This window comes from Pseudorca crassidens, chromosome 17 (genome assembly GCF_039906515.1).
Source record: "Pseudorca crassidens isolate mPseCra1 chromosome 17, mPseCra1.hap1, whole genome shotgun sequence".
NCBI classification, from domain to species: Eukaryota; Metazoa; Chordata; class Mammalia; order Artiodactyla; family Delphinidae; genus Pseudorca; species Pseudorca crassidens.
The window spans coordinates 36,790,532-36,814,908 of record NC_090312.1 but is presented as its reverse complement, the minus strand read 5'-3'; the positions used below and the strand labels follow the sequence as shown (position 1 = coordinate 36,814,908).

The window sequence follows — 24,377 nt, the reverse complement described above, 5'->3', positions numbered from 1 at the left end:
ATCATGGGGTTGGGGCTCAGGTCAGCTGACCGGGTGAGACCCCTTTCCCCTCAACAGGCAGCACCTCGCCCTCCTTAGTCCTCCTGACCACCCCCTGCCATTCACAGACACAGAGGATTAGGCACCAGGCTTTGTAGGGAACCGGGAAATCCAACAACCCAATCGCACTGCCCAAGTACCTCAAAAGGTCCATCATGTTAGTAACAGGCTTATTTTTTCCTAATTTTGTTATCCAAGGGCAAGCTTTGACTTTACGTCTTAACCACGCCTGCCCTGAACCCACTTACTTACAATCACTAAATGTCTAGGATTCTGAACCTAAGTACTTTAGAAGAGAAATGCTGCTGCTTCCCAAATTCAAAGGGTTCGTCCACAAAAGCAGCAGTTTGTGAAGGTGTTATATCCACACATACAGGCAACTTGTAGAGATAGCATCTCATTTATGAGTAAATATACTATTTATTACATACAAATATATTGTTAGATCACGATACTGATAATTGGGCTCTGTGCTAACTGCTTCACATATATTGAGGGTAGCGCATGTAATTCTCATAACAACTCCATGAGGGATATACACTCATTAAGCCCCCTTTTTCAGATGAAGTACAAGTCTACGAAGGTTAAATTACTCCTCCAGGACACACTGCTAGTTGGTGGCAGAGGCAGGATTCAAGGCCAGCTCCTCGAGACTCTATAGCCTGGGCTCAACTAGGTTGGACTCATCTCCTGGCTGGTCCAGCATTGCCTTGGAGTGAATGTTTGTGTCCCTCCTCCCCCATTCAGGTTCGTGCCCTAACCTCCAATGTGATGGTGTTTGCAGATGGAGCCTTTGGGAAGTGATTAGGGTTAAGTGTCCCTCATGATGGGATTAGTTTCCTTGTAGGAAGAGACACCACAGAGCTTGCTCTCTCTGCACACACACACAAAGAAGAAATTTATTTCTCACAGTTTTAGGAATTTCTGTTCTTTAAGATTCCCAGTTATGGCAGCCCGAGCAGACTAACGTATCATAACACTCAGAGTGCCGCCTCCACTCTCAAAAGTGTCCGAGTTTGGATAAGTTATATGGCTGCCACGTTACTACCATAGTACCAGCATAAGGGACCATGTTATGCTGCCCCCTCCATGTACAGTAAGTGTCTGTCTGCCTGAGTCAATCTGCCACTTATTGATCACTGTGTTGGTCACTTTTCAAACAGTCCTGTGGCTTCTCCCTGTCAGTACTAGCCTCCAAATCAGCAGATGCTAAACCAACCACCTGCCAGGTTTTCCCTTCAAGCATCCAGTGCTGGGACAACCCACCTCCTGGGATCCTGTGAAAATCACTCCAAGCCCTCCCAGAGCATGTCAGGGGCACTGGTTTCCCGCCTCCATAGCACAGGCCCTGAGCTCTCCCTACACAACCTCAGCCACACTTTCTTCACTTTTACCTTCCTGGGGGAATTCTGGCAGATTTCCCCACTTCCCCGCAGTTATGATAACTGCTAACAGTAGGGCTCCCAAGACCCCATATCTAGCAGAGTAGTCAAGGGTCAGGGGTTTCCCCAGAGCAACTGTTGCAAATAGTCCCTTTCTAGGTATACCTTTGCCTAGGTCTTAGGTTCTTAAAGGTATCTGGCCTCAAAAACACTTCTTACCTCTGAGGAAAAACACTCTTGAAATGAACGGAAAGATGTCATTGCCTTTGGAGATGATTTAAGGAAAAATTACCATTAATTTGTTACTTCACTGCAACTCCCAACTCAAACTATATTGCAGACCAATAGATATCTAAATTATATAAACAGTTAAAATAATAGAAACGCATATCCATATTAAATTCTTCTGCAAAAGAAAAGTGAGGAAGCAGATTGCATTGGTAGAGTGGGTCAGATTATAGATGGCCCTGAAATCAGACACTTGAGGATTTTATTTAAAAAGGCAAAAGGGGGCTTCCCTGGTGGCGCAGTGGTTCAGGGTCCACCTGCCGATGCAGGGGACGTGGGTTTGTGCCCCGGTCTGGGAAGATCCCACATGCCGCGGAGCGGCTGGGCCCGTGAGCCATGGCTGCTGAGCCTGCACGTCCGGAGCCTGTGCTCTGCAACGGGAGAGGCCACAACAGTGAGAGGCCCGCGTACCGCAAAAAAATAAAAATAAATAAACATTTTTAGAACAATATGGTAAATAGGAGAAATAAACCATTGAAAAACCTTTGTACTATGAAATAAAAGCAAGTGAACAACAGATAAAACATTTGGAGTGGTGATCAAGGAGGAATGTGGCTCTATTTGTGATACTTGAATTTTACTTGTACATATATAATTTATAAAATGTAAAAGCCATACAAAAACGCAATGAGAGGAAAAAAACCAAAGTGGTGGGTTCGGATTGTAGGAAAACAAAACTTAACTCATCTTGATCTAGGGCAGATCAGGAATTAAAACACACAATTCACAGTAGTAAACGGAATGCATTTATTTTTAAGAAACCTCGAAATCCTCCAGTACCATGGGCTGCTTTAACACATTTTGAAATGTGCTAATTCTTTTCAAATCGAATGTTTAACACCCTGAGAAATTGTTTAATTTATCGAAGAAGCTCCATCAGTGTGCTTTACTGATATTCTGCTCTGAGGCAGAAGAATGTCTGGTAGCCGCGGTGCTTATCCTGAGCTTTATTATCCAAGAAAATCCATATTTGGACTCGCCAACCTCTAAATTTCTATCATACTTAATAATCGGTCCTAATCATTTCACTCCAAGGGACACGGAAAACATTCTTAAGAGGAAATGGGGAAACAGTCATTTCCTAGAGCCCCCAGAGCTATGGTGGGCAACACTTCCCAGATACATAAATTGCCCCTAACTTCCCAAGTATACAAAAGCCATTCCAAATACCTTCTTAGTCTCCTTTTTCTCAAACATGCTTTCCACACTTTAGATTAAGAACCAGGAACATAAAAAGTCTTTAGTCTAAAGACTTTGGTTTTGCCTTTTCAAAAGTCCCTTCATCTCAGAGGCAATTGCAGGGCAAAAGCACAGAGCATGGTAAGTCGGGGACAGGGGCGGGGGGTGGAGGCTAGACACACACAACAAGGGGTACCTGGCAGGGGGCGGGGCTGGGGGGCTGCCACCACTCTAGAAATATCTCATGATGTCAGTGGATCCAGGCTCGCTGGGCTTCCACTTATGAAGATGTGGGTCCTTGGACAAATTACTTAACCTGAAAAAGAGACACTAACAGCACCGTCCTCAACAAGTTGTGAGGGATAAATGAGATACCACACAGAAAGCACTGGGTCTGGCCCAGACTGAATGCCCTGTAGAGGCAACCCCCTCTGATGACTGCAGCTTGCCTTTGGCCATCCTTGATAGAGGCTCCTCGGAAGGCTCCTACGCGGTCACATGTATTCACGTTTCTCACACAGTGTGTCCTTGCCCAGAGACAGGAAGATCTGCTTGTACTTGCTGAGCCCTGGAGAGCCACGCCCGTGAGCGTGTGATTATTTGGCAATAACCACTGGGAAACTGCAGGCCAGGCACTTATCAAAGGCAGTGAAAATATTTAGGTGGGGTCTGTATAATATTGAGGTGGGGAAACTTCCCAATCCCTGCTCCTTGGGCTACTTGAATGGTCTGGCAGACCCACACCTCGCCATCTTTGAAGAAGTTGAAAATGGTCCCAAGCCTGGACAACTGGGTTTTCAGAGGGGCTGTCTCTGGTGAAAATTGGGTCTGGTCAGGGAGAAGGGAAGCAGAGGTACAAAGATGCAGCGGGCAGGACTCAAGCCACATAGAAGCTGTGTTAAAGCAGTTCATCAGGAAGCACTAGGCAGGTCTGGGAGCACAACTCTGGGCCCAGTTGACACCACCTAGTGTCTGGGGAGAGATGTGCTGGCCCGCCATCTTTGCCGGAAGCAATCTCTCAGCAGGCTGGGAAGAGGAAAAAGGACTGGCATTGGTAATAGCAGGAGGACCACATAAGTGTTATAACATTGGCCAGATTACATTTAAGTGCCTTAAGAGCACTGGCTCACTTAATCCTCCCAACAGCACTAAGAGAGGAGCCATTCTCCCCATTTTAGAGAAGGGGAGACTGACATACAAAGAGACCAAGTAAACACAAATCCAAAGTAGGGCAGCCAAAATTTAAACCTTGGCCATCTCACTTTGAGCCTGCACTCCTAACCACTAAGCCAGTTCTGAGGCTGATTAGTCAGCAGGATGGTTGAAGATGTGATCTTGATAAGAGAAACTGTGGTTTGGGTTTCACTGCAGACATGCCGCTCTGGTCTGGGGCAAAGTGTTAGTGGGAAAGTCCTCAGAGATGGAGAGGCAAGATCCAGAAGTACGGCAGACAGGTTCTACCAGCTCAGCTCCAGCAACTTCCAACACCGTGGGCCAGCTGGCTTACTGAATGCACCCCTTTCAAAGTTGATGGATCACCTGGGAGAACGAGAGGCAAAAATCCCGCAAGAAAGGAGGAAAGAAACATGACTAACTAAGGGTGAAAAATATATCCCCCCCCAAAAGTGAGGCCACCAAGGAGATGAAAACAATGGCTGTGTTAATCAAAATAAGGCTTCTCTGAACTCCGACCTCAAAGAACAGATCAAGGTCTCCAAAAAGAGGTAAGCGAATAGACGTGAAAGGAAGCTGGCCAAGTTCACGGAAGCAACAGGAGCGAAAAATAAAGCCATTGCAAAAGTGAAAATCTCATCAGAAGAAGCAGGAAGAGACGCTGCAAAATGCAGCGGGGGCAAAAGGTGTCTGTGCAGTTATACAGATACAAAAATACTGAGAGCACTGAAATCAAATAAAACAGGTGTAGAGAACAAATGTATGGACACCAAGTGGGGAGAGGTGGGGGGGGATGGATTGGGAGATGGGGACCGACATATATACGCTAGTATGTATAAAATAGATAACTAATGAGAACCTGCTGTATAGCACAGGGAACTCTACTTCAATTCGCTGTACAGTAGAAACTAACACAACATTGTAAAACAACTATATCACAATTAAAAAGAAAGGAGGAAAGAAAAACACATTAAAAAAAAAACCCCTTTAAATTATCAGGAAAAAAAGACACTCAAAACAAAGCTCCAAAACACTGCCACCCTCTGAATGATTTTTAGAAAGCATTGAAAGTAAAAACCATAATGCACACAAAGATGACAGAACCACGGCTGACTGTACCTCCATGCATTCGCATAGAATGATTTGCAAGATGTAAACTTTGAAAAACAAGGTTCAGAAAGTGGGTAGAGTGTGTGCTTCTCTGCAAAGCAGAAAAGGATATGCATACATAGGAATGCTTGCATGTGCATGGAAATGCGTGGAAGGGACATACATTAAACTGTAAACAACAGTTGTCTCTGAGGGGGGGCCCTGGAGACCCATGGTGGAAGCGAGGTTACTTTCATCATAGACCCTTTTGTGCTGTTGGAATGTTACCACTAGCACTGCCTCAAAAACAACCTTTTCAAAGAAAAGAAAAGTATATATACATGTACATATATATATACACACATACCATTAAGTGTATGTGAAAGTACGAGCAATTATACAATGGGAGGGGAGACTCTAGGGGCATTTCTCAGTTGGCTGGACCAGTAAGTTTGTCAACACACTTGAACAACTGAGTAAATGCAAATTTGCTCCCAGTTTTTACACGTCTGATCAAGGTATCATTCCTCCCTGACCTAAGGAGCCAGTTCAGTAATATCACGTCATTGTGCAATTTCAATCCTTTTGAAGCTCTTCCATTCAGTCAAGAATGTACACACAGGGCTTCCCTGGTGGCGCAGTGGTTAAGAATCCACCTGCCAATGCAGGGGACATGGGTTCGAGCCCTGGTTCGGGAAGATCCCACATGCTGCAGAGCAGTTAAGCCCGTGCACCACAACTACTGAGCCTGCGCTCTAGAGCCCACGAGCCACAGCTACTGAAGCCCGCGTGCCACAACTACTGAGCCCGCACGCCTAGAGCCCATGCTCCGCAACAAGAGAAGCCACCGTAATGGGAAGCCTGTGCACCACAGCGAAGAGTAGCCCCCGCTCGCCGCAACTAGAGAAAGCCCACGCGCAGCAACGAAGACCCAACGCAGCCAAAAATTAATTAATTAATTAAATCTACATATTAAAAAAAAAGAATGTACATGCAGGCATAAAAATGTTCCTATGTGTACCACCTGAATGGGTGCCGTGCTAAACAAATGTACTTGGCCAAGTTCCAGCCTCTAGGGGACAAGAGGGCAGTTGTTCTTTAGACCAACAAAGGAAAGGGAGGTGCTGTCTGTCATTCTGTTGAGGCTGAATTTTCTCCATGATCCGTTTACGATAAAGTCAGGAGCAGAGAATATACAAGTGATAGCTGGCATGGCTATTACTGCTGTCCTGAGGTCTTCACTGTGGCACACTTGGAAGTCCCAGCTACAAAAGTAGGGTCCCACAATTGTCATGGGGGCCCTTAATGGTAAAACGTTCTCTCCTCCACGGCCAGTTTTGAGATGCACAATGCTTAAGCTACAGGAAAAAAGGTATCTGCTTAAATAAAGTGGGCAAAAGGTCAAGTGACACACTTAATTTTCCATCTAGAATCTCAACTTCCAAAGCAACAAAATAGGAACCATTTTCCTGTTACTCCAAACGAATGTATTTTATCTGAATCCAGGCTCTGTAGGGCTGATGACCAGAAAAGCACACATGGAGACATATTCTGCAGTGAAATAATGACCTTAGTCAAGAAAAGCAAGCTTACCAGCTGCACCAGTTTCAAAAAATCAACGAAGACATCACTTCTCAACATGTTTGGGTCCATGGTTACTGAAAAACAGGGACAGCGAGCCAGGTTACCACTGGGCTGGGTTGACTGCTCTGTTAAACTGCTCTGTCCTCCAGGAAGCCTTCCAGGCCTTGCCAGTGCACCGCTGCCTCCTTGAAGGCGATGGAGCCTGTGACTTCTCAAATTCAAGAAAATCTACAAAGCCCGCCTCCTCCAGGCAGCCTCGCAGGCAGCATGAACCCATCACACCAATCCGGCTGACTGTTTCCAGGAATCCTACTTTGTTCATGCACACCCCTGGCCCAATATCTATCTAGCTGCCCCTACTAGAAGGATGATGGGGTTAATACGAGGTAGCAATAAGATCTAAAAACTTGGACCTAGACTCCCACTTTAGCAGGATGCTTGGTAATTTGAAAATTTTAAATCAACCAAGAAACACTGATTAAGAGGACCTCTTTTCACGATGGGAGCTCTCAAGAGGTTACCAAAAGAAAGCAATTATAAGGCTGTCAGATATTTAAAATTTCATTCTTCTATACTTATAAGAGCAATTTGCCCCTTAGTTTTAAAGCTCCAGATACCAATACCCAGCGCTGTGGCCCGAGCAGATGGGCCAAGGCTCTCCCCTGAGGACCTCACACTCACACGTGAAGTGCTTCTCAGCGGCTTCCTCACTTCTTATCTTCCTCCCCACAAGTCCTCTCCTGGACCCTGCACTTGAGCTAAACTTATCCAATTTCTAAATCTGTATTAAATGTCTTTCTTTTTGGTGCTGTTTTACTGATTTTGTCAAACAACTTCTACCAGCATTCAAAACTAGCACTGACTGAGGTCATTTGAGGTAGTGCTTCCCAAACGATGCCATGTTTTTCAAAATAAAGTAACTAAGAGAGAGAGTGTCTCTGTAACAGGAGAAACTGTTTTTTATAAAAGGTACTCCCTCTTTTCTAAAGGGGGAAGAAGCTCTTGTCTTATTTTCTGGAATATGTGTGCCATGTATGCAAACTAATCATTATAATCATTGGGGATGGGGAATATATAATTTCCAGAAAATATATATATATAATTGACAAAGGATTGAGTGTCTTTTTTGTCAAATTGTCAATATATAATTTCCAGAAAATATATATTTTCTGGAATATGTGTGCCATGTATGCAAACTAATCAATATAATCATTGGGGATGGGGAAAGCTATTGAAAAAGTGTTCATCCAACTAGTATTTACTGTACAACTGTTAAGTACCAGGTACTACCAAAGCACTTGGTATATTTTAGCTCACTTAATCTGCACAACAAAAGAAGATTGCCTGAAGTAAATAGTATCTCCATTTTACAGATAAAGACACTGAAGCTCAGAGAAGGTAAGTGTCTTGCCCCAGGTCACACAGCCAGGGAGGTGCAAACCTGGGACTTGACTCTATGTCTGAATAGAGCCTGTGTTCACAGTCACAGCACTATGCTGCACTGTCTCCTTCCTTTACCTTCCAAGAGGATTCACAAAGCATCCTGACTACAGATAAAGGCCAGGCCTGGAGAAGTGACCCTTTAAGCAGTGTGATCATTTGGGAAAAGGTCAGCTGTTAAAAGGAGTATTTCATGAAGATATGAGAACACAAACCAAGAAGGAATGAAAATTCAAAAGATATTACATTTTGAGCTTGAAAGCGTTTATTTAACAGGTCTAAAGAGGTATAGTCTCCACTACAAAAGATGAATGGAAAATAAATGACTTCTAGAATTTCTATTTACTATGTTTAAAAAAAATATGTGCAGCCCTGAGAAATAATGAGGTAAATCTATAATCTCTCACCTAGAATGACCTGTAAGAGTAATATTTTAAAAGGAATAAAATAGCATATAGAAGAAAAAGCTTTTTTCTTTTGTTATGAAGGACATTAGTGGGGTAGTTGGTGAAGTTTGAATAAGGTCTCTATATTAGATAGCATTATTATATCAATGCTAATTGCCTGATTTTGATAACTATACAGTAGTTACAGAAGAGTTGTCCTCGATCTTAGGAAATACACATAGATGTATTTAAGGGTAAACTGGCTTGTATATGAAAAACAAGCATCTCAAAAAATTATATATAATATATATGTATGCACACATTCATAATACAAACAGAGACATGGGAAAGTGAGAGAGAATGATAAAGCAAATATAAAATGTTAACATTTGGGAAATCTGGGTAAAGAGAATACAGAAAATTTTGCATCAATTTTGCAACTTTTCTGTAAATCAGAAATTCTTTCAGAATAAAAAGTTTCAAATACTCAGATACAGAAACGTGTATAAGGTAAGTTTCAATTTGTGTTTAAGCAGCAGGGATGTACCCACACACTAGAATACACATGATGGTTTCTGAGAAATACACAAGCCACTTGTAATAGTGTTTTTTTCTAGAGGCTTGGGGATCTGAGGTGGAAGGGAATGTACCTTTCATTTTATACTCTTTGGACGGGTTATATTTTTAAAACATTTTATGTCTATATCATTTCCCGCTTTTTAAACCTTTAAATATTTGAATGCCAATGTTTCTATTTCTCCCCATCCCCTTCTGTTTGTGAGAGCTCAGTCCTGTTGTGCACAACACTTTTCAGGAACCCAGCAGTGGGCCAGGACCTCTGTATTGCCAGCCTCACAGGGCCAGAGCAGACCTCCGAGTATCCCTGTGCCTTAGCATGGCTCCTGGGGAAGACAGAGATGGAATAACCAACTCTGGCACTGCCAGTAAACATCTCCGCTATCTCCTGAGAGCTTTCACGTAAGCAGTTCATTTTATCCGTTTGTTCAGTCTTAATCCAGAGATATTTCTTTGACTTCTACAATCAAAGCCAACACAGAGCCCCCGGGGGCAGGGGCTGCGGGGTGGTGAATCTAAACAAAGCATTTTTAAACCAAATACAAAGACCACATATTTTATGACTCCATTTACATGAAATATCCAGAGCAGGCAAATTTATAAAGGCATAAATTAGTATATAAAGACAGGGGCTGGTGGAGGAGAGAAACAGGGATTGACTGATAATAGGTATAAGATTTCTTTTCAGGGCGGTAAAAATGTTCTCAGATTAGATTATGGTGACGGTTGCACAATCGTGTAAATATACTAAAAACCACTGAGTAAATATATAAAATGGGTGACTTTCACATCTCGATAAATCTGTTTTAAAAAATCCAAATACATACCATTTTGCAAATACTGTTCCAACTGGTCCCTTCTCTCATCAGCCATAGATGTGGTCATTGCGAGATAGTACTTTGGTGGAAAGGGTGGCAGGCAATTTCCAAACACCCGCCTCAGCTGAAAGATCCAGAAAACACACGGTTAAGGCAAAGCGCCTGAAATTCAGGATTGGTGAGATACCAAAGCCTCCTCTTAGGGCAAGTCTCTCTCCAGCACTTTATTCAAAATGAACCCTTCCTGGTGCCCAAAAGGAGATACCTCGATTTTCTTAAGGAGCAATTTATTTCTGGAAAGGTTTCTAGAACACTATTAGAAATATCATGGACTGACAACTCCAGTCTGAGTTTGATAGATATGGTGTACATTTTAATTTTTCATTTGTTTTTACAAAACTGCCCACCAGTCACATCATACAATATTCATACAATACAATCTTAATATTACATCATACAATATTAATATTTAATTAATTCCCCAATAGTATCTGTGATGTCAATGATGAGAGTTAGGAATTTAATTCCCCCACCATGCCCCCCACCCAATCTGAACATAACAGCAGATGTTTACAGCTGTGCTATCTAATTTGGTAGCCACTGACAATGCAGCTAGTCCGAACTGAGATGTGCTGTAATTGTAAAATACACTCCAGACTGTGAAGACTTGGTACAGAGAGAAGAGAATGCAAAACATCTCGTTAATAATTTTTTATATAGATTACCTGTTGAAATCATATTTTGGATCTGTTGGATTAAATAAAATATATTCTTAAAATTAATTCCACCTGTTTCTTTTTATGCTTTTTAACATGTGAAAATTTTAACAGAAAATTTTATATTACATACGTGGCTCACGTTATATTTCTAGTGGACAGCGCTGGGTTCTAGAATTCCTATAATGCTGACATATGATCCTGATAGAAACCCAACCAGGCCCCTTCCTCCTCCCCACCCACATATGACCCAAGACCATGGCGGAAATTATTTTTATGCAAGCTCATAGTGGATGTGTCAAAAATAATTTTTAAATTAAGATAACCAAAAATGCATCTTCCTTCATTCTAGCCTTACGCTTACAGTGATAGCTTGAAGATAAGATACCTCAACATTCTCTTTAAAATAGGAGAAAGGAAACCAGTAAGAAACCCACTGAGATTTTAACATGGTACCTCTGGAGCAGGAAGGCTCAGTGGCTTAAAGAAAATGAAAGCAGATCTAATAGAAATGAGACTGCAAACAAATAAGAACTTTCATTCCATGACCTTTGTCAAAAATACAGTGTGTGTTTGGCAAATATTTGCCTTGCATAGGCCTTAACTTCAAAATACATCCAGAATCTGACCACATCTCTCCACCCCCACTGCCATCACCCTGGCCCAAACCACTGTCATCTCTTCCAGTTTATTGCAGTAGCCTTCCAACAGATCTCTCTGCCTCTGCCCTTGCTCCCCTTCTGTCTATTCCTAATACAGAATCTGAGGTTATAACTTAAAAATGTAAGTCAGATCATTCCTCTTCCCTGTGCAAAATCCTTCATGGCATCCCATTTCACTCAAGTACAAGTCAAAATCCTTAGAGTGGCCCAGAACTGTACCATCCGATAAGATGTCCGTTAATTGCCTGTGACTACTTAAATTAAAATAAAATAAAATTTAAAATTCAGTTCCTCAGTCATACAAGCCACATTTTAAATACTCAATAGCCACTGGAAATGTGGCAAGTTGCTACTGAATTGGACACAAAGGATATAGAGCATTTCCACCAGCACATAAAGTTTTATTGGACAGTGTTGATCTAACACCTAGAAATGTTATTAACTGCCTACCTGTAGGGAAGATACAGCTCCCTGATTTGTTTTGTTTGGTCTGCTAGGTTGTTTGTTTGACTACTAAAGAATTTTCATTTGATGCCAACATTTATTTTTGCAATTAAAATTTTTTTTAAGTTATGTCCTGGAGAGAATACAAAATGGTCCAGCCACTTTGGAAGATAGTCTGGCAGTTTCTTACAAAGTAAACATAGTTTTACCACATAGTGCAGCAATCACACTCCTAGTTATTTACCCAACAGATTTGAAAACTATGTCCATAAAAACCGGCATACAAATGGTGCTTTATTCATAACCACCAAAAGCTGAAAGCAACCAAGATGTCCTTCAGTATGTGAATGGATAAACAAACTTTGGTGTATCCCTACAATGGAATATTACCCAGCAATAAAAAGAAATGAGTTGTCAAGCCATAAAAAGACATGGAGGAATCTTAAATACATATTGATAAATAAAAAGCCAGTCTGAAAAAGCTACATACTATATGACTTCAATTATATGATATTCTGGAAAAAAGCAAAATTATAGAGAGAGTGAGAACATCAATGATCACCAGGAGCTTGGGATGGGGGTACTGAATTGGTGAAGCACATGGAATTGTTTAGGGCAGTGAAACTAGTCTGTATGATACTGTCATTGTGGATACATGAGGCTCTGCATTTGTCAAATCTACTGAACTTTACAATACAACTTTAATGTGTCCAAATATATTAAAAAATCATTTAGGAAGTGGGGAAAAACCCAGGATGGAATGCAGAATGTGAGTAAACAACTTAACTATATTACAAATATATGAAACAACTGCAATGAAGGGGGTGAGAGAAAAGGTGCTGACCTAAGTCACTTGGCAAATGAGTGGAGTCTGTAACAGTAAAGGCAAAAGAAGCTGTACAGAAGTATTGCGCTTTAGCTGATAAAGTTGTTTCCTACACAGGTACAGGTTAACAATTCTAACACCATTATATGTGTGTACAGAATGGAATAATTAAGTAAATGGATGGCAGATAGTGGGAGTCAGGTTTCTCACTGTTGGAATGAGAGTTTTCAGGTAAGTAAAGGGAATAGGCTAGAGTAAGCCATGTGGTAATGGATTATTGTCAGAGATATTGGTATGAACTCATGTTTAACTTAATATACATACAGATGGTTACACACAGAAGTATTTACAGACATGCATATATACACATATATTTTCTTGCTGTGTCAGCTGAGAGGGGCTAGAAGCAATGACACTGCAGTAGCAGGGAACACATCTGGTGCCCAGATCTTGGTTTCTAATATCATTCTCCAAAAAGCAACAAGCGCTCCAGGGAGAAATGGTTGACTCTAGGACCAAGGCAGGAAATATACAAGGTGAGCCTGGGGCATCTTGTACACCAGAAAATAAGAAAGTGGACAAAACAAACAAAAGTCAACAATAGGGGTATGTCAAAGAAACACAGGAGCAAACTGAAAGAGCTCCCATAGGACAAGCTGGAACGATTTGAACAATAAAATAAAGTCTTACTGAAGTACAACCTAAAGTATAAATTAAATATCTAGGAGTCTACATAGATATAAATTATTGAATAGGTGGGGAGTAACCATGCCAAGTCTGACCCAGTTGCTGGACTGTTGCTGCTCCGTGCAAAGGATCTGATGGCAGCGCCTGCACTGACCGACCCACCTCAGGGCACTGTGACCTTTGAGGATGTGGCCGTATACTTCTCCTGGGAGGAATGGTGTCTTCTTGATGAGGTTCAGATACACCTGTACCTTGATGTCATGGTGGAGAACTTTGCACTTGTATGCATGCTGGGTAAGGCCCTCACACCCACCCCTATCCTCTGAGCTAGGTTCTGCCTTTCTCCTTTTCCCTAGGGGCTGCTGTGTCATTCTCACATCTGGACCATGGATACTGCTTTCTTCTTCAACTGCTTGGTCATGTGCTGTGGTTACTATGGCTAGCCAGAGTGCATCCCTACTCCTTAGTGCCCTAACACCAGTAGCCCCAAAGTTGCAGCTAAGGATTCAGGCTTGCAGTGTCCTGGTTCCCTGACCAGAGATTGAACCCAGGCTAAAGCAGTGAGAGCTCTGAGTCCTCACCACTGGACTGCCAGGGAATTCCTGCAGGTTCTTTTCCTGGAGTTGAGGATGAAGAGACACCTTCTGAACAGAGCGTATCTGCAGAAGGAGTGTCATAGATGAGGACCCCCAGGGCAGGTTTGTCTCCTGAGAAGACCCAGCCCTGTAAGATGTGCACCCCAGTCTTGAGAGACATTTTGCACTTGGCTGAGGAGCAAGGAACAAATAGGGGGCAGAAAGCATACATATGTGGGGCATGCGGGAAACAATTCTATTTCACTGTAAACCTTCAAGAGCACCAGAAGCTGCATATTAGAGAGAATCCCATGTGATATGACATGGGGAGACCCTCATTTTGGAAGAGCTGCACAATCCACACAATAGGGAATCTACCTACTTACATGGAGATTGGGAACGACCTCGTGGCCAACATGGGACTTCAGCCACAGCCACTAATACCAGGAAGAAACAGAACAGTAAGGAGTGTGAAGCTGTTTTTCACAGTGGAACAGGTCATCACAGCTGGGGAGAAGGCAAGAAAGCCTCCAGTCACACATAAATACTTGTTCAGGATGAGAGAGTCCTTACTAGTAAAGGGTTTTGTGAGTGCAGCAAACGTGGGAAAGCCTGCATCCAAACATGTAACTTTATTCAGCATGAGCCAGTTCACACTGGAGAAAGGCCTTATGAATGCAGCCACTGTGGAAAATATTTTAGCTGCAAATCTGGTCTCCTTGGACATCAGAGAGTTAACTGTGGCGGAAGGCTCTATGACTGCAGTGACTGTGGGAAATCCTTTAGCCTAAGGAAGCACCTCAGAGCACATAGGAAAATCCACAGTGGAGAAAAGCCTTATGAATGCAAGGAATGTGCTAAATCTTTCATCCAAAAGTGCATCTTAATTGAACATCAGAGAGTTCATACTGGAGAAAAACCTTATTGATGCACCCAGTGTGGAAAATCTTTTGCCTGCAAATCCAATTTCCTTGCACATCAGAGAGTTCACACTGGAGAAAAGCCTTATGAGTGCAGTGAATGTGGGAAATCTTTTGTTGCCAGGAGTAGCCTCTGGTATCATCAGAGAGTTCACAGTGGAGAAAGGCCTTATGAGTGCAGTGAATGTGGGAAATGTTTTGTTGCTAGGAGTGGTCTCCAATATCATCAGAGAGTTCACAGTGGAGAAAGGCCTTATGACTGCAGTGAATGTGGGAAATGTTTTACTGGTAGCTCTAGCCTTCTTCGTCATCAGAGAGTTCACAGTGGAGAAAGGCCTTATGAGTGCAGTAAATGTGGGCAGTCTTTTACTACTCGATCCTCTCTCTATGATCATCACAGAGTTCACACTGGAAAAATGCCTTATGAGTGCACTGAATGCGGGACAGCCTTTAAGCAAAGACAGCTCCTCTGCATCCATAGGAAAATCCACACTGGAGAAAAGCCTTTTGAGTGCAAGGAATGTGGTAAATCTTTCACCCACAGGTACCACTTGATTAAACATCAGAGAGTTCACACTGGAGAAAGGGCCTTATGAATATCACACATATGGCCGGCAGTGATGTTGGAGGAGTTTCAGGTGGTAAGAGAATAAGAAGAACCTGTGCAGCTAATGGACCCTTTCTAGAGAGGAAACTGAGGCACAGAGACGATGTGTCATCTGTTTGTGATCTCCCAGAAATGGACAGGGATCTGGGCTTCAATGCCAGGTTGCCTGGTTCAGGATATCGGGAGTCTGGTCACTTCACTCCTTCCCTGCCCCCCACCCAGGTTTGGGGACTGAAAGAACACCTTGTCCATCCTGACACTTCTGCCAGCCGATCCCCACACCAGGAGCCCTGCTCATACCCCAGCCCCGTGCTGATGGACAGGATTATCTTTTCTCTGGGAACCAATATTGATGACTTTCCTGTGACTGACTCCATTTATCTACCCAACCAAACCAGTGCTGTGATTCAGTTATTATTATTGCCATTTATGAAAGGAGGGGTGTCCAGCTCAGAGAGGTTGAGGGACTTCCACAAGACGTCACTACTGCCAGGGCTTTGATGAGAGTGGTTCATCTACACACTGCACACGTCCACTGGCTTCTCTCCTGCCCATCCGAGCAGGGCCTCCATTTGCTGTGTCCTGACCATGAACTACCCACACCTGACATCTGCATCGCCACCAGGTCTCCAGCTTCATTTTTACCAGTACACATCTCCCGGAAACACCCTCCTGCTTGGGAAATTCTCCACAGGGACAGCAGCACTAAGCCAGGCACTCTGGACTGGGTCATTGGTGTCACCCCAGATTTGACACTGGCTCCACTGCCATATGCAGTGATTTGTTTCCAATGTCCTGTCCATCTTCTTTATATACCCACCTCAGGATGTCCCTGTTGCCCTGTTATGTGGTTGACCCGCTCACTGTTCTGGGCAGTGTGAGGGACATGTAAGGACTAAGAATGTCCACTGTGGCCCTACGTGGCCTGGTCCCTAAGGCTCCTCTTCCTAAGCCCCTTGATCCATTGCCTCACTGCTCCTCCTACTGCTCCAGAAAAATGTTAACTCACCAAAATGATGATTGTTAATTAGCAAGAACTTGCCCTCCCCCTCTTGGGACCCACACTTGATCAACTTACCTTAAAAGCTAAGACTGAATGCAGGCTGATCCCTCCCATGAAGACTTAAAAACCCGTGTATAAAAAAATTACGATTTTAGGGGCTTCCCTGGTGGCACAGTGGTTAAGAATCCACCTGCCAATGCAGGGGACACGGGTTTGATGCCCGGCTTGGGAAGATCCCACATGCCGCGGAGCAACTAAGCCCGTGTGCCACAACTACTGAGCCTGCACTCTAGAGCCCGCGAGGCACAACTCCTGAAGCCCCCGCGCCTAGAGCCCGTGCTCCGCAACAAAGAGAGGCCACCGCAATGAGAAGCCTATGTATCGCAACGAAGAGTAGCCCCTGCTCGCCGCAACTAGAGAAAGCCCGCGCACAGCAACAAAGACCCAACACAGCTATAAATAAATAAATGTATTTTTAAAAATAAATAAATTATTGAATAAATAAACAAATTGGAGAGAATAGACAAATTTCCAAATAATGTACGTAGATACTTATCCCACAAGTACGTAGATACTTATCCTACAAGTATGGAACATAAATCCTTACTCTTTAAGTGTGGGCTGTGCATGGTGACTTCCTTCCTAAGAGCACACTGTGGAAAAGGAGGGGAAAAAGTAACTTTATATGGAGAAACCTGACAAACACTACCTCAGCCCGGTGACCAAGGTAAACTTGGCCCCTGTGGTTTTCCTCTCAAAACCATAACCCCAGTCTGGTCATGTGAAAAACATTGAACAAACTCCAATAGAGGGACATTCCACAAACTACCTGACCAGCGCTCCTCAAAACTGTCAAAATCATTCAAAACAAGGAAAGTCTGAGAAACTGTCACCATCAAGAGGAGCCTAAAGAGACATGACAATTAAATGTAATGTGGGACCTGGGTGGGATCTTGGAACAGAAATAGGACATTGGGTAAACATTAAAGAAGTCTGAATAAATAACATGGTATCAATACTTCATTAACTGTAACCAAAGTATAATACTCATGGAAAACAACAGGGGAAACTGGGTGCAGGGTAGATGAACTCTCTGTACTATCTTCACCATTTTTTTAAATAAATCTAAGATTGGGCCACAAAAATAATGTTTATTAAAAAGAGAAAAACTGATGTTCTGGCTTCTCTTGAAGAATCGGAAGGTCTGGAATCACCAAGTTTCTATTCTCTCAGGCTGTTCCCACCACCCACCACTGCCTCTCACCTGATCCGTGCCTCTCATTTAAATTACCTGCCTGACCCCAGTAGCCATTTAGTTTGCCATCTTTCCTCTAAATCTAGTAGTATAAAATATTAGAGCAATGATACGTTTCTTTTAAATTCAAGGAAGTTTTCCTGCTGTGACAGAGATGGTCCAAAGGCCCCCCAGTTACAGCACCATCCCAGGCAGGGCTGCTCAAACGACCTGGAATTTATGCACCCCATCTCTGCTAATTCCATGAAGTAGAAGCAGAAATTTGTCTTCTTTGCATGCAATTATTTCTTGATGAACTGGGGAGTGATCTTTAAAAGGCAATTGTCTTCCTTGGCATGTATTCCTAAATGTAGCAGATGCTCCCAAATTGGTTGGAATCACAGCAGCCTTGAGCCAGTAGGGCTGCCTGGGTTACCCACCTACAGGGGAGCATCCGGAGTGGGGAGTCCTAAGGCCAAGAGCTGGGGAAAAAGTCAACAAGGATTAAGGTCCTAATACCCAACCCAGAGCAAAAACTCTCCCAGCAGGTTTTACAACTTGAGCTGACTTCTCAAGGAATCTTTCCCCTCCTTTCTTGAGCACTGGTCTAAGTGGGGAGATAAACACACAATAAACTGAGCAGTTAAGTCCACCAAAAGTCAATCACCGACTCCACAAGTTCTTCAACTCTATCAAAATACAGTCTTTTCCACTCGTCTCAAATAGCACACAGTTGAGCTATTAAAAGCACTCACATACTAAGAATTATCTGGCATTAGAGTTTAGCTCCATCACTCTTTCAAAAACTGTTTCAAGAGATCAAAAGGAAAACACACCTCTTCTGTTCATTTATTATGAGGTGTTTTTGCTTGTTTGTTTGCTTTGAAAGACCATGTTCAGATAGCGTATTTTTTAAATCCCAGCACAATCTCCTGTTCTAATTTCTCCATCATACAGTTCTGCCTCTTAACATGAAGAGAACTTTACCGGCCAATTGAAAATGTCACCTCCTTCCCCATCCCATGCACTCACAGCCCCCTATTCCTATCCCACAGTGGTGACCTGGGACAAGTAGAATTACAGTCACAAATGCTGTCCTTTTTACAGTCTCTTTTTCTACTGTTGACTCATTCATCCCACCTCTCCAAGGCCCCTGGTAATAAAAATCTCAGATTCTCCAGATAAAGGGCCACAAGCTCAAAGCAATCTGGACTGTGATATCCTGTACCAAAGAACACTAGTCTTGTATATTATTCTATTTCTTCCTCAAAACAGTCCTGTGAGGTAGATGATCATCGCTGCCATTAACATTGTCATCCTCCCATCTTGACAACGAGGGCAATCTCACATCCTTCCACCTTGGCAACAAGGTTACTTGACAATATGAGTAACCTGAAGCTCAGGCAGCTGAAGTGACTTAAACCAAGATCCTACAGCGCAGAACTTGGACACAGTCTTTTTACTCTTTTGTCCTTCTCCTTGCCCTCTTTTCCTCCCATCTTCCTCCTCCATCAAATCTCCTGGGCATCTCCTAAAGCAGGATTCTGTGCTGGATACACTATGCCTACAGCCTTCATTCATTCCTTCATTTAAGTACTTGGGTTTTTCAACTAAATAAACAGGGGAAACAAGATCTTCACACACACACAAAAGGAACGTGACAAGGTCTAAACATAAAGTGGCACAGGAATCAGAGAAAGGCATCTTGTGCAATCAAGGGGGACTTCCCAGAGGAGGTGAGGCTTAAGGTGAACCTTGAGAAAGGGCTGGTCCCTAACCCATGGGCCAGAAAGCAGGGGTCTTCCCAGAAGGGGGAAGTGAGCCAGGCAGAGGCAATGGGCTGCTTGATGAGAACAGAGGGTCTGAGTGGGGGAAAGAGGGGAGATTAGGTGAAAGAAGGGAAGAAGCGAGGCTGAGTCAGCACTCGGCAGGGAGGAAGACTGAGGCGGTGCGTAGCCCTCCTCTCCCACTGAAGGATCCTTTACAAGCTCCCATGGCTTGTCTGCATTGCCACGTCTGGCACTAGCAGGGTGTTTTCAAAGAAGCAAGCATCCTTTCCATAGAGTCTAGCGTCACTCACACAGGATGGCCAAAATGAGCTAGTTAAAGGTTTCTTTTACAGATCTCTTTAAGTCCCCTTGAGGGAGGTGGTACAGACAAGGGCATAGATCAAACTGGTTTTATTCATCGAAAGGCACAGAAAGCAGTCAGGTCAGGCAATTCACACAGCAGAGAGATGGGCAGCACTCAGCAGCGAGGGGAGCCGCCAGACCTTAAGGGAACCTCAGTGGGGACAGGGCTTCAGAGGGCGCAGCTGACCTCTGGGAAACACACCCATCTCTCCTCAGGTCAGTCTTATGGGCATTAGCCTCCGCACAGCTTGGCTGAGAGGAGCAGGGACCACTTCACCTGGGCCAGGTTCTTCCTCCTTGGTTGCAGAGTTCTCCAATATACAAAACAGAAATCCAACTTGTAAATCCAAAAATCACACGTGCTAAAGTCAGAGTCTTCACTTAATTTAACATAGTGCTTGGTATTTAATAGGTACTTAGTAAATATTCTTAAGTAAATCAGTTAATTCTATTAAGATGAAATTTCTGTTCTACTGTGATGCAGAACTTCCCAAAAAATCAATTGGAAATGAACTTATACTCACCAAACATACACATAACACACACACACACACACACACACATAAACACAGATGGGGCCTTTATACTGTTTCCCTTTTTTATAGTGCTTAGTATTAAATCAGATTAAGAATTCTGAGCCATTTCACATCTTCCATGGAATAGGAAGAATAAAAACTAGCTGAGAAGTGGCTGGGAGAAGTCACCCAACCCTTCAGTCTCAGACTTAGGGTTGCCAGATAAAATAGAGGATGACCAGTTAAGAGTACCCCAAATACTGCATGGGACATTCTTATACTAAAAAGTGTTCGTTGTTTACCTGAAATTCACATTTAACTGGGGATCCTGTATTTTTATTTGCTAAATCTAGCAACCTTACTTGGACTCTTCATCTTGCAATACCAAACTTACAGGGGCTTCCTGGACAGGTGGAATAAAATCCTGTGCCTGGAACTCTAATGACAGAAATCAGATGTCTGGGGCTAGAGGTGGAGGAAGGGGACCAAGGGCAAGGGGACAAGGGAACATTATGCATGTGGAAACTGTTCTCTGTCTTGATTATGGTGGTGGTAATTGTAAACATTTATCAAAATTCATCACACAATACATAAAATTGGGGAATTTTATTATGTTATGCCTAACAGGATGGTAGTTTAGGATGCAATTGTTTTTCTGATGCAATTTATTTTGTCAACTTTGATAAGGAACCACAAAATGTAATGGGTTAGAGCAGGTTCTAGAGATCAAATCCTGGCTCCAACACTTACTAGCAGTATGACCTTGGGCAAGTTGTACCTCAGTTTCCTCATCTGTTGAAAGGGGCTAATTATAATCCTAACTCATAAGACTGTTGTAAAACTTAAACACGATATGACATGGAAAGCTCTTGGCACCAACCTTAGCACAGAGTAACTGATGTTAGTTATTGTTTTAAATTAATAATAATACCAATAGCCACCTCCTAAGATCTAAATAGTTTCTTTAAAATGAAGTTGTTCGTACAGAAAAGAGAAGCAATGACACGTGTAAGGTAGTTAGAAACTGGATAAAGAAATCCCCGCTTTAGAATTTTGAAAAACCTGGGACAGATATGAAGTATTCATCAATATCTCTTGTATACTTCACAGAGGGCACTGGGCTGTGGCAATTCCATATGTAAAAGTCCACTGCAGGGACTCCTCTGGTGGTCCAGTGGTAAAGAATCTGCCTTCCAATGTGGGGCACGAGCGTTCGATCCTTGGTTGGGGAACTAAGATGCCACATGCCGCAGGGCAACTAAGCCCACACACCACAACTACTGAGCTCGCATGCCTCAACTAGAGAGCCTGCGTGCTGCAAACTACAGAGTCCAAGCACTCTGGAGCCTGCGTGCCACAACTAGAGAGAGAAAACCCACACACGACAACTAGAGAGAAGCCTGCACGCCACAACGAAGATCCCACGTGCCGCAACTAAGACCTGACACAGCCAAAAACATAAAGAAAAACCAAAAAAAAGTCCACTGCAGTGAATAACAGACAGTTTCTTGTTCATGGTTTCCAAAATAGAAGGTCAAAAGAACTGGCTTTATATCTCCACTTCTGGACCTTCTAAGATTGGATAGGTCCGAATTTTCCTGAAAACAAGCATTTTCCTGTGTCTGTTGGTTAATAAGGACCAGATTCAGGAATTCTCCAAGCATCTGAGTCAGTAAATGTTTACTGAGCACGTAAACTATGTGCCACGCTCTGGGAGAAACTGGACCCTAATCTTCATAAGTGCCTTGTGAAGTTGACATCCATAACCAATTACCTGATTATTTCTGAAAGGGAAATTGAAGATCAGAGAAGAGGTGAAGTGTCCAGCCAGAGAGTGGTCAGTCAATCCCACGCCCACCCTGCTCCTCCCGGCAGTCTCCTGCTTTTCCCCTGTGATAGTCACCTCCCTGATCACACCTCACACACAGGAAGACAGATGAGGGCGGGATATGACCCTCAAATTCCTCCTCCAAATGCCTAAACGACCTGTACTTTCTCTTCCTTCGAGATCCGCATCTGCCTTCCTGTGCAGTCCTCCCAACTCCCCAGACATGTTTCGGTCACAAGTAGCTTGTCATCCTTCAGAAGTCTGAATCCATGCCCTTTTTATTCAGCCATTGACAATCATTCCTGAGGACCTACCAGGTCACAGGCACTGTGTTAGGTGCTACCGATTCAAAGACAAGAACAAAAATTAACTAACAACCACATTACACCTGTTTTTGTTGACTCCAAAGAAACTTAGTCATACCTTGAAAATGGACTTTTCCAATGCACTATGATGTATGAGCAAGGAGGCTCACTGCAATGATGTTTTTAATAGAACAATGGAACTGAGCTATCAACAGAAAATGGTCTTAAAGGAAACGTGATGTATCTACTCACTAGAAACCAGGATTGTCTGAAAGGACTCTCCCAAAAATGTTAATAGCTGTTGCCTAGGCAAGCATCTTCTTTTCCTTCCTCTCTTCCTTCCTCCCTCACTCCATCTCTCTCTCTTTCTTCCTTTCTTTTTCTCTCTCTCTCTCTTTCTTTCTTTCAACTTTAGGTATGTGCTCTTTATAATCAGTACACAAAATCTTAAAAAAAGAAAAACCAAAAAAACACTGTGCATGAGTGTGGGGGAAGGGCGGAGTTCATTTCAAACTCCCACGTACTCCTCTAACCCACTTTAAAGACTTAAAACACTTCCTTATTAGGAAAATAAAACCCATTAGGGCAGGCTAATAAATCAGTCTACCTCCAGGAAGAAAATGCCATCAGGACTTGTGAGAAACTAGAGTGAGAAATGGCCTTCTGACTTGATAAGTCGTCTGTTTCCTGGGTTTCCAGACCGCCCCTGTTTGAAACCTCTGAATACCCTCGTTTGAAAACAAAAATAAAGACACACCTTTTTAAAGAGGGGGAAATTAAACTCTGGGAGAAAGGAGATTAAATACCCATGTACAAGATTCCTAAGACTACGCCTTGATCTAGACTTGGTTTGCTCATTTTGAACAGGGATATTGTCCTGGGGGAGCAGCTGGCACTGAGACAGAGCCCAGGTGGGGCTGGTGGGGATCACCGGGCTGGAACGGGTTGGGATAATTGCCTGCGCCCTATTCCCTCATTTCACAGCTATAGGTGATTAGGAGCGATATCATGTATTCATTGAGCTGTGTGCCAAGCAATTCACAATTAATTGTTACTACGACCAGGATTAAGAGCCCGAAGCCCTCAAGAGGTGCAGTGTCCTGCCAGAGTCAAGCACCCAGAGCCCCCTGGGCGCACGTTTCCTCACCTGCCTCAGGTGGGCGGGCTGGTACCCGCCTCGGATACGCTCACCTGTTCGTTCCAGCGATGCAGCTGGCTGTAGCGCACCTTGCAGAACAGGAACCCGTCCAGGTACACCGAGTACAACTGCAAACAGAGTCATCACGTCCGGATTAGCCGGGCGAGGTGAGCTCCCGCCCCCGCCTTGTCACCGGCCTCCTCCTCCCTGCCCAGTCGGACCACGACCCCCGGCGCACCACGTAGCGGCCCCCCAGCGCGTCGGGCCGCTGCTGGGACACTGGGATGCAGAAATGCATCTTCATGGCTTGGGCGGAGGCTCCGGAACGGCGCTGGGAACCCGACCCGTGGCAGCGGCGGCGGCGCCGTTAGAGAATCCGGACTCCGCAGTCGGCGGGGGAGCCGGACCTGTGGCGGCGGCGGCGCGGTGCTCTGCTCTGAGCCCCGCGGCGCTGGGTGCAGTAGGCTGGCCCCGCGATCCGGGGCGGGGCCGGGCTCCCGCTGCCCCCTCGCCTCTAGTGTCCGCAGGTGGGGCCGGCCTCTTGGTTGCCGCCCCGCTCCGGCTGCGCCACTCGGGTCCCGGGAAGGGAGGGAGATGAGCGCGGCCACGGCCAAGGGCCGGGGCCCCGTGCACAGACCCCAGGCAGGCCTGCGCCCCAGGCAGTGCTCCCAGGTGCGAGGCGGGGCCTGAGACGCAATTCAGGGTAGAGAGACTCTAGAAAGTGCCAGTGCCTCCCTCGGGCCAGGGGTTTCACCCTGGGGTCTATGGACTCCTGGAGGCTCTTTGGGGAAAGTTGTGCGTGGATGGGTGAGGTGATGGAATTCTTCTGGG

General features: G+C 44.1%; 1 protein-coding gene and 1 pseudogene across 1 annotated transcript in view; one reads left to right on the top strand and one right to left on the bottom strand.

Moving 5' to 3' along the window:
* Nucleotides 1-23,950, bottom strand: part of SNX31 (sorting nexin 31) — a 62,895-nt gene extending 38,945 nt beyond the window's left edge. Inside the window, exons 1-4 of the mRNA XM_067712411.1 lie at nucleotides 23,785-23,950; nucleotides 23,600-23,674; nucleotides 9,964-10,078; nucleotides 6,744-6,808 (exon numbers count right to left, since the gene is read on the bottom strand). Coding sequence (XP_067568512.1) covers nucleotides 6,744-6,808; nucleotides 9,964-10,078; nucleotides 23,600-23,674; nucleotides 23,785-23,850 — 321 coding nt within the window. The 5' untranslated portion in view covers nucleotides 23,851-23,950. The remainder of the gene's footprint in view (nucleotides 1-6,743; nucleotides 6,809-9,963; nucleotides 10,079-23,599; nucleotides 23,675-23,784) is intronic.
* On the top strand, nucleotides 13,424-15,466 carry LOC137210527 (zinc finger protein 211-like; annotated as a pseudogene).
* Nucleotides 23,951-24,377: the final 427 nt, after the last annotated feature.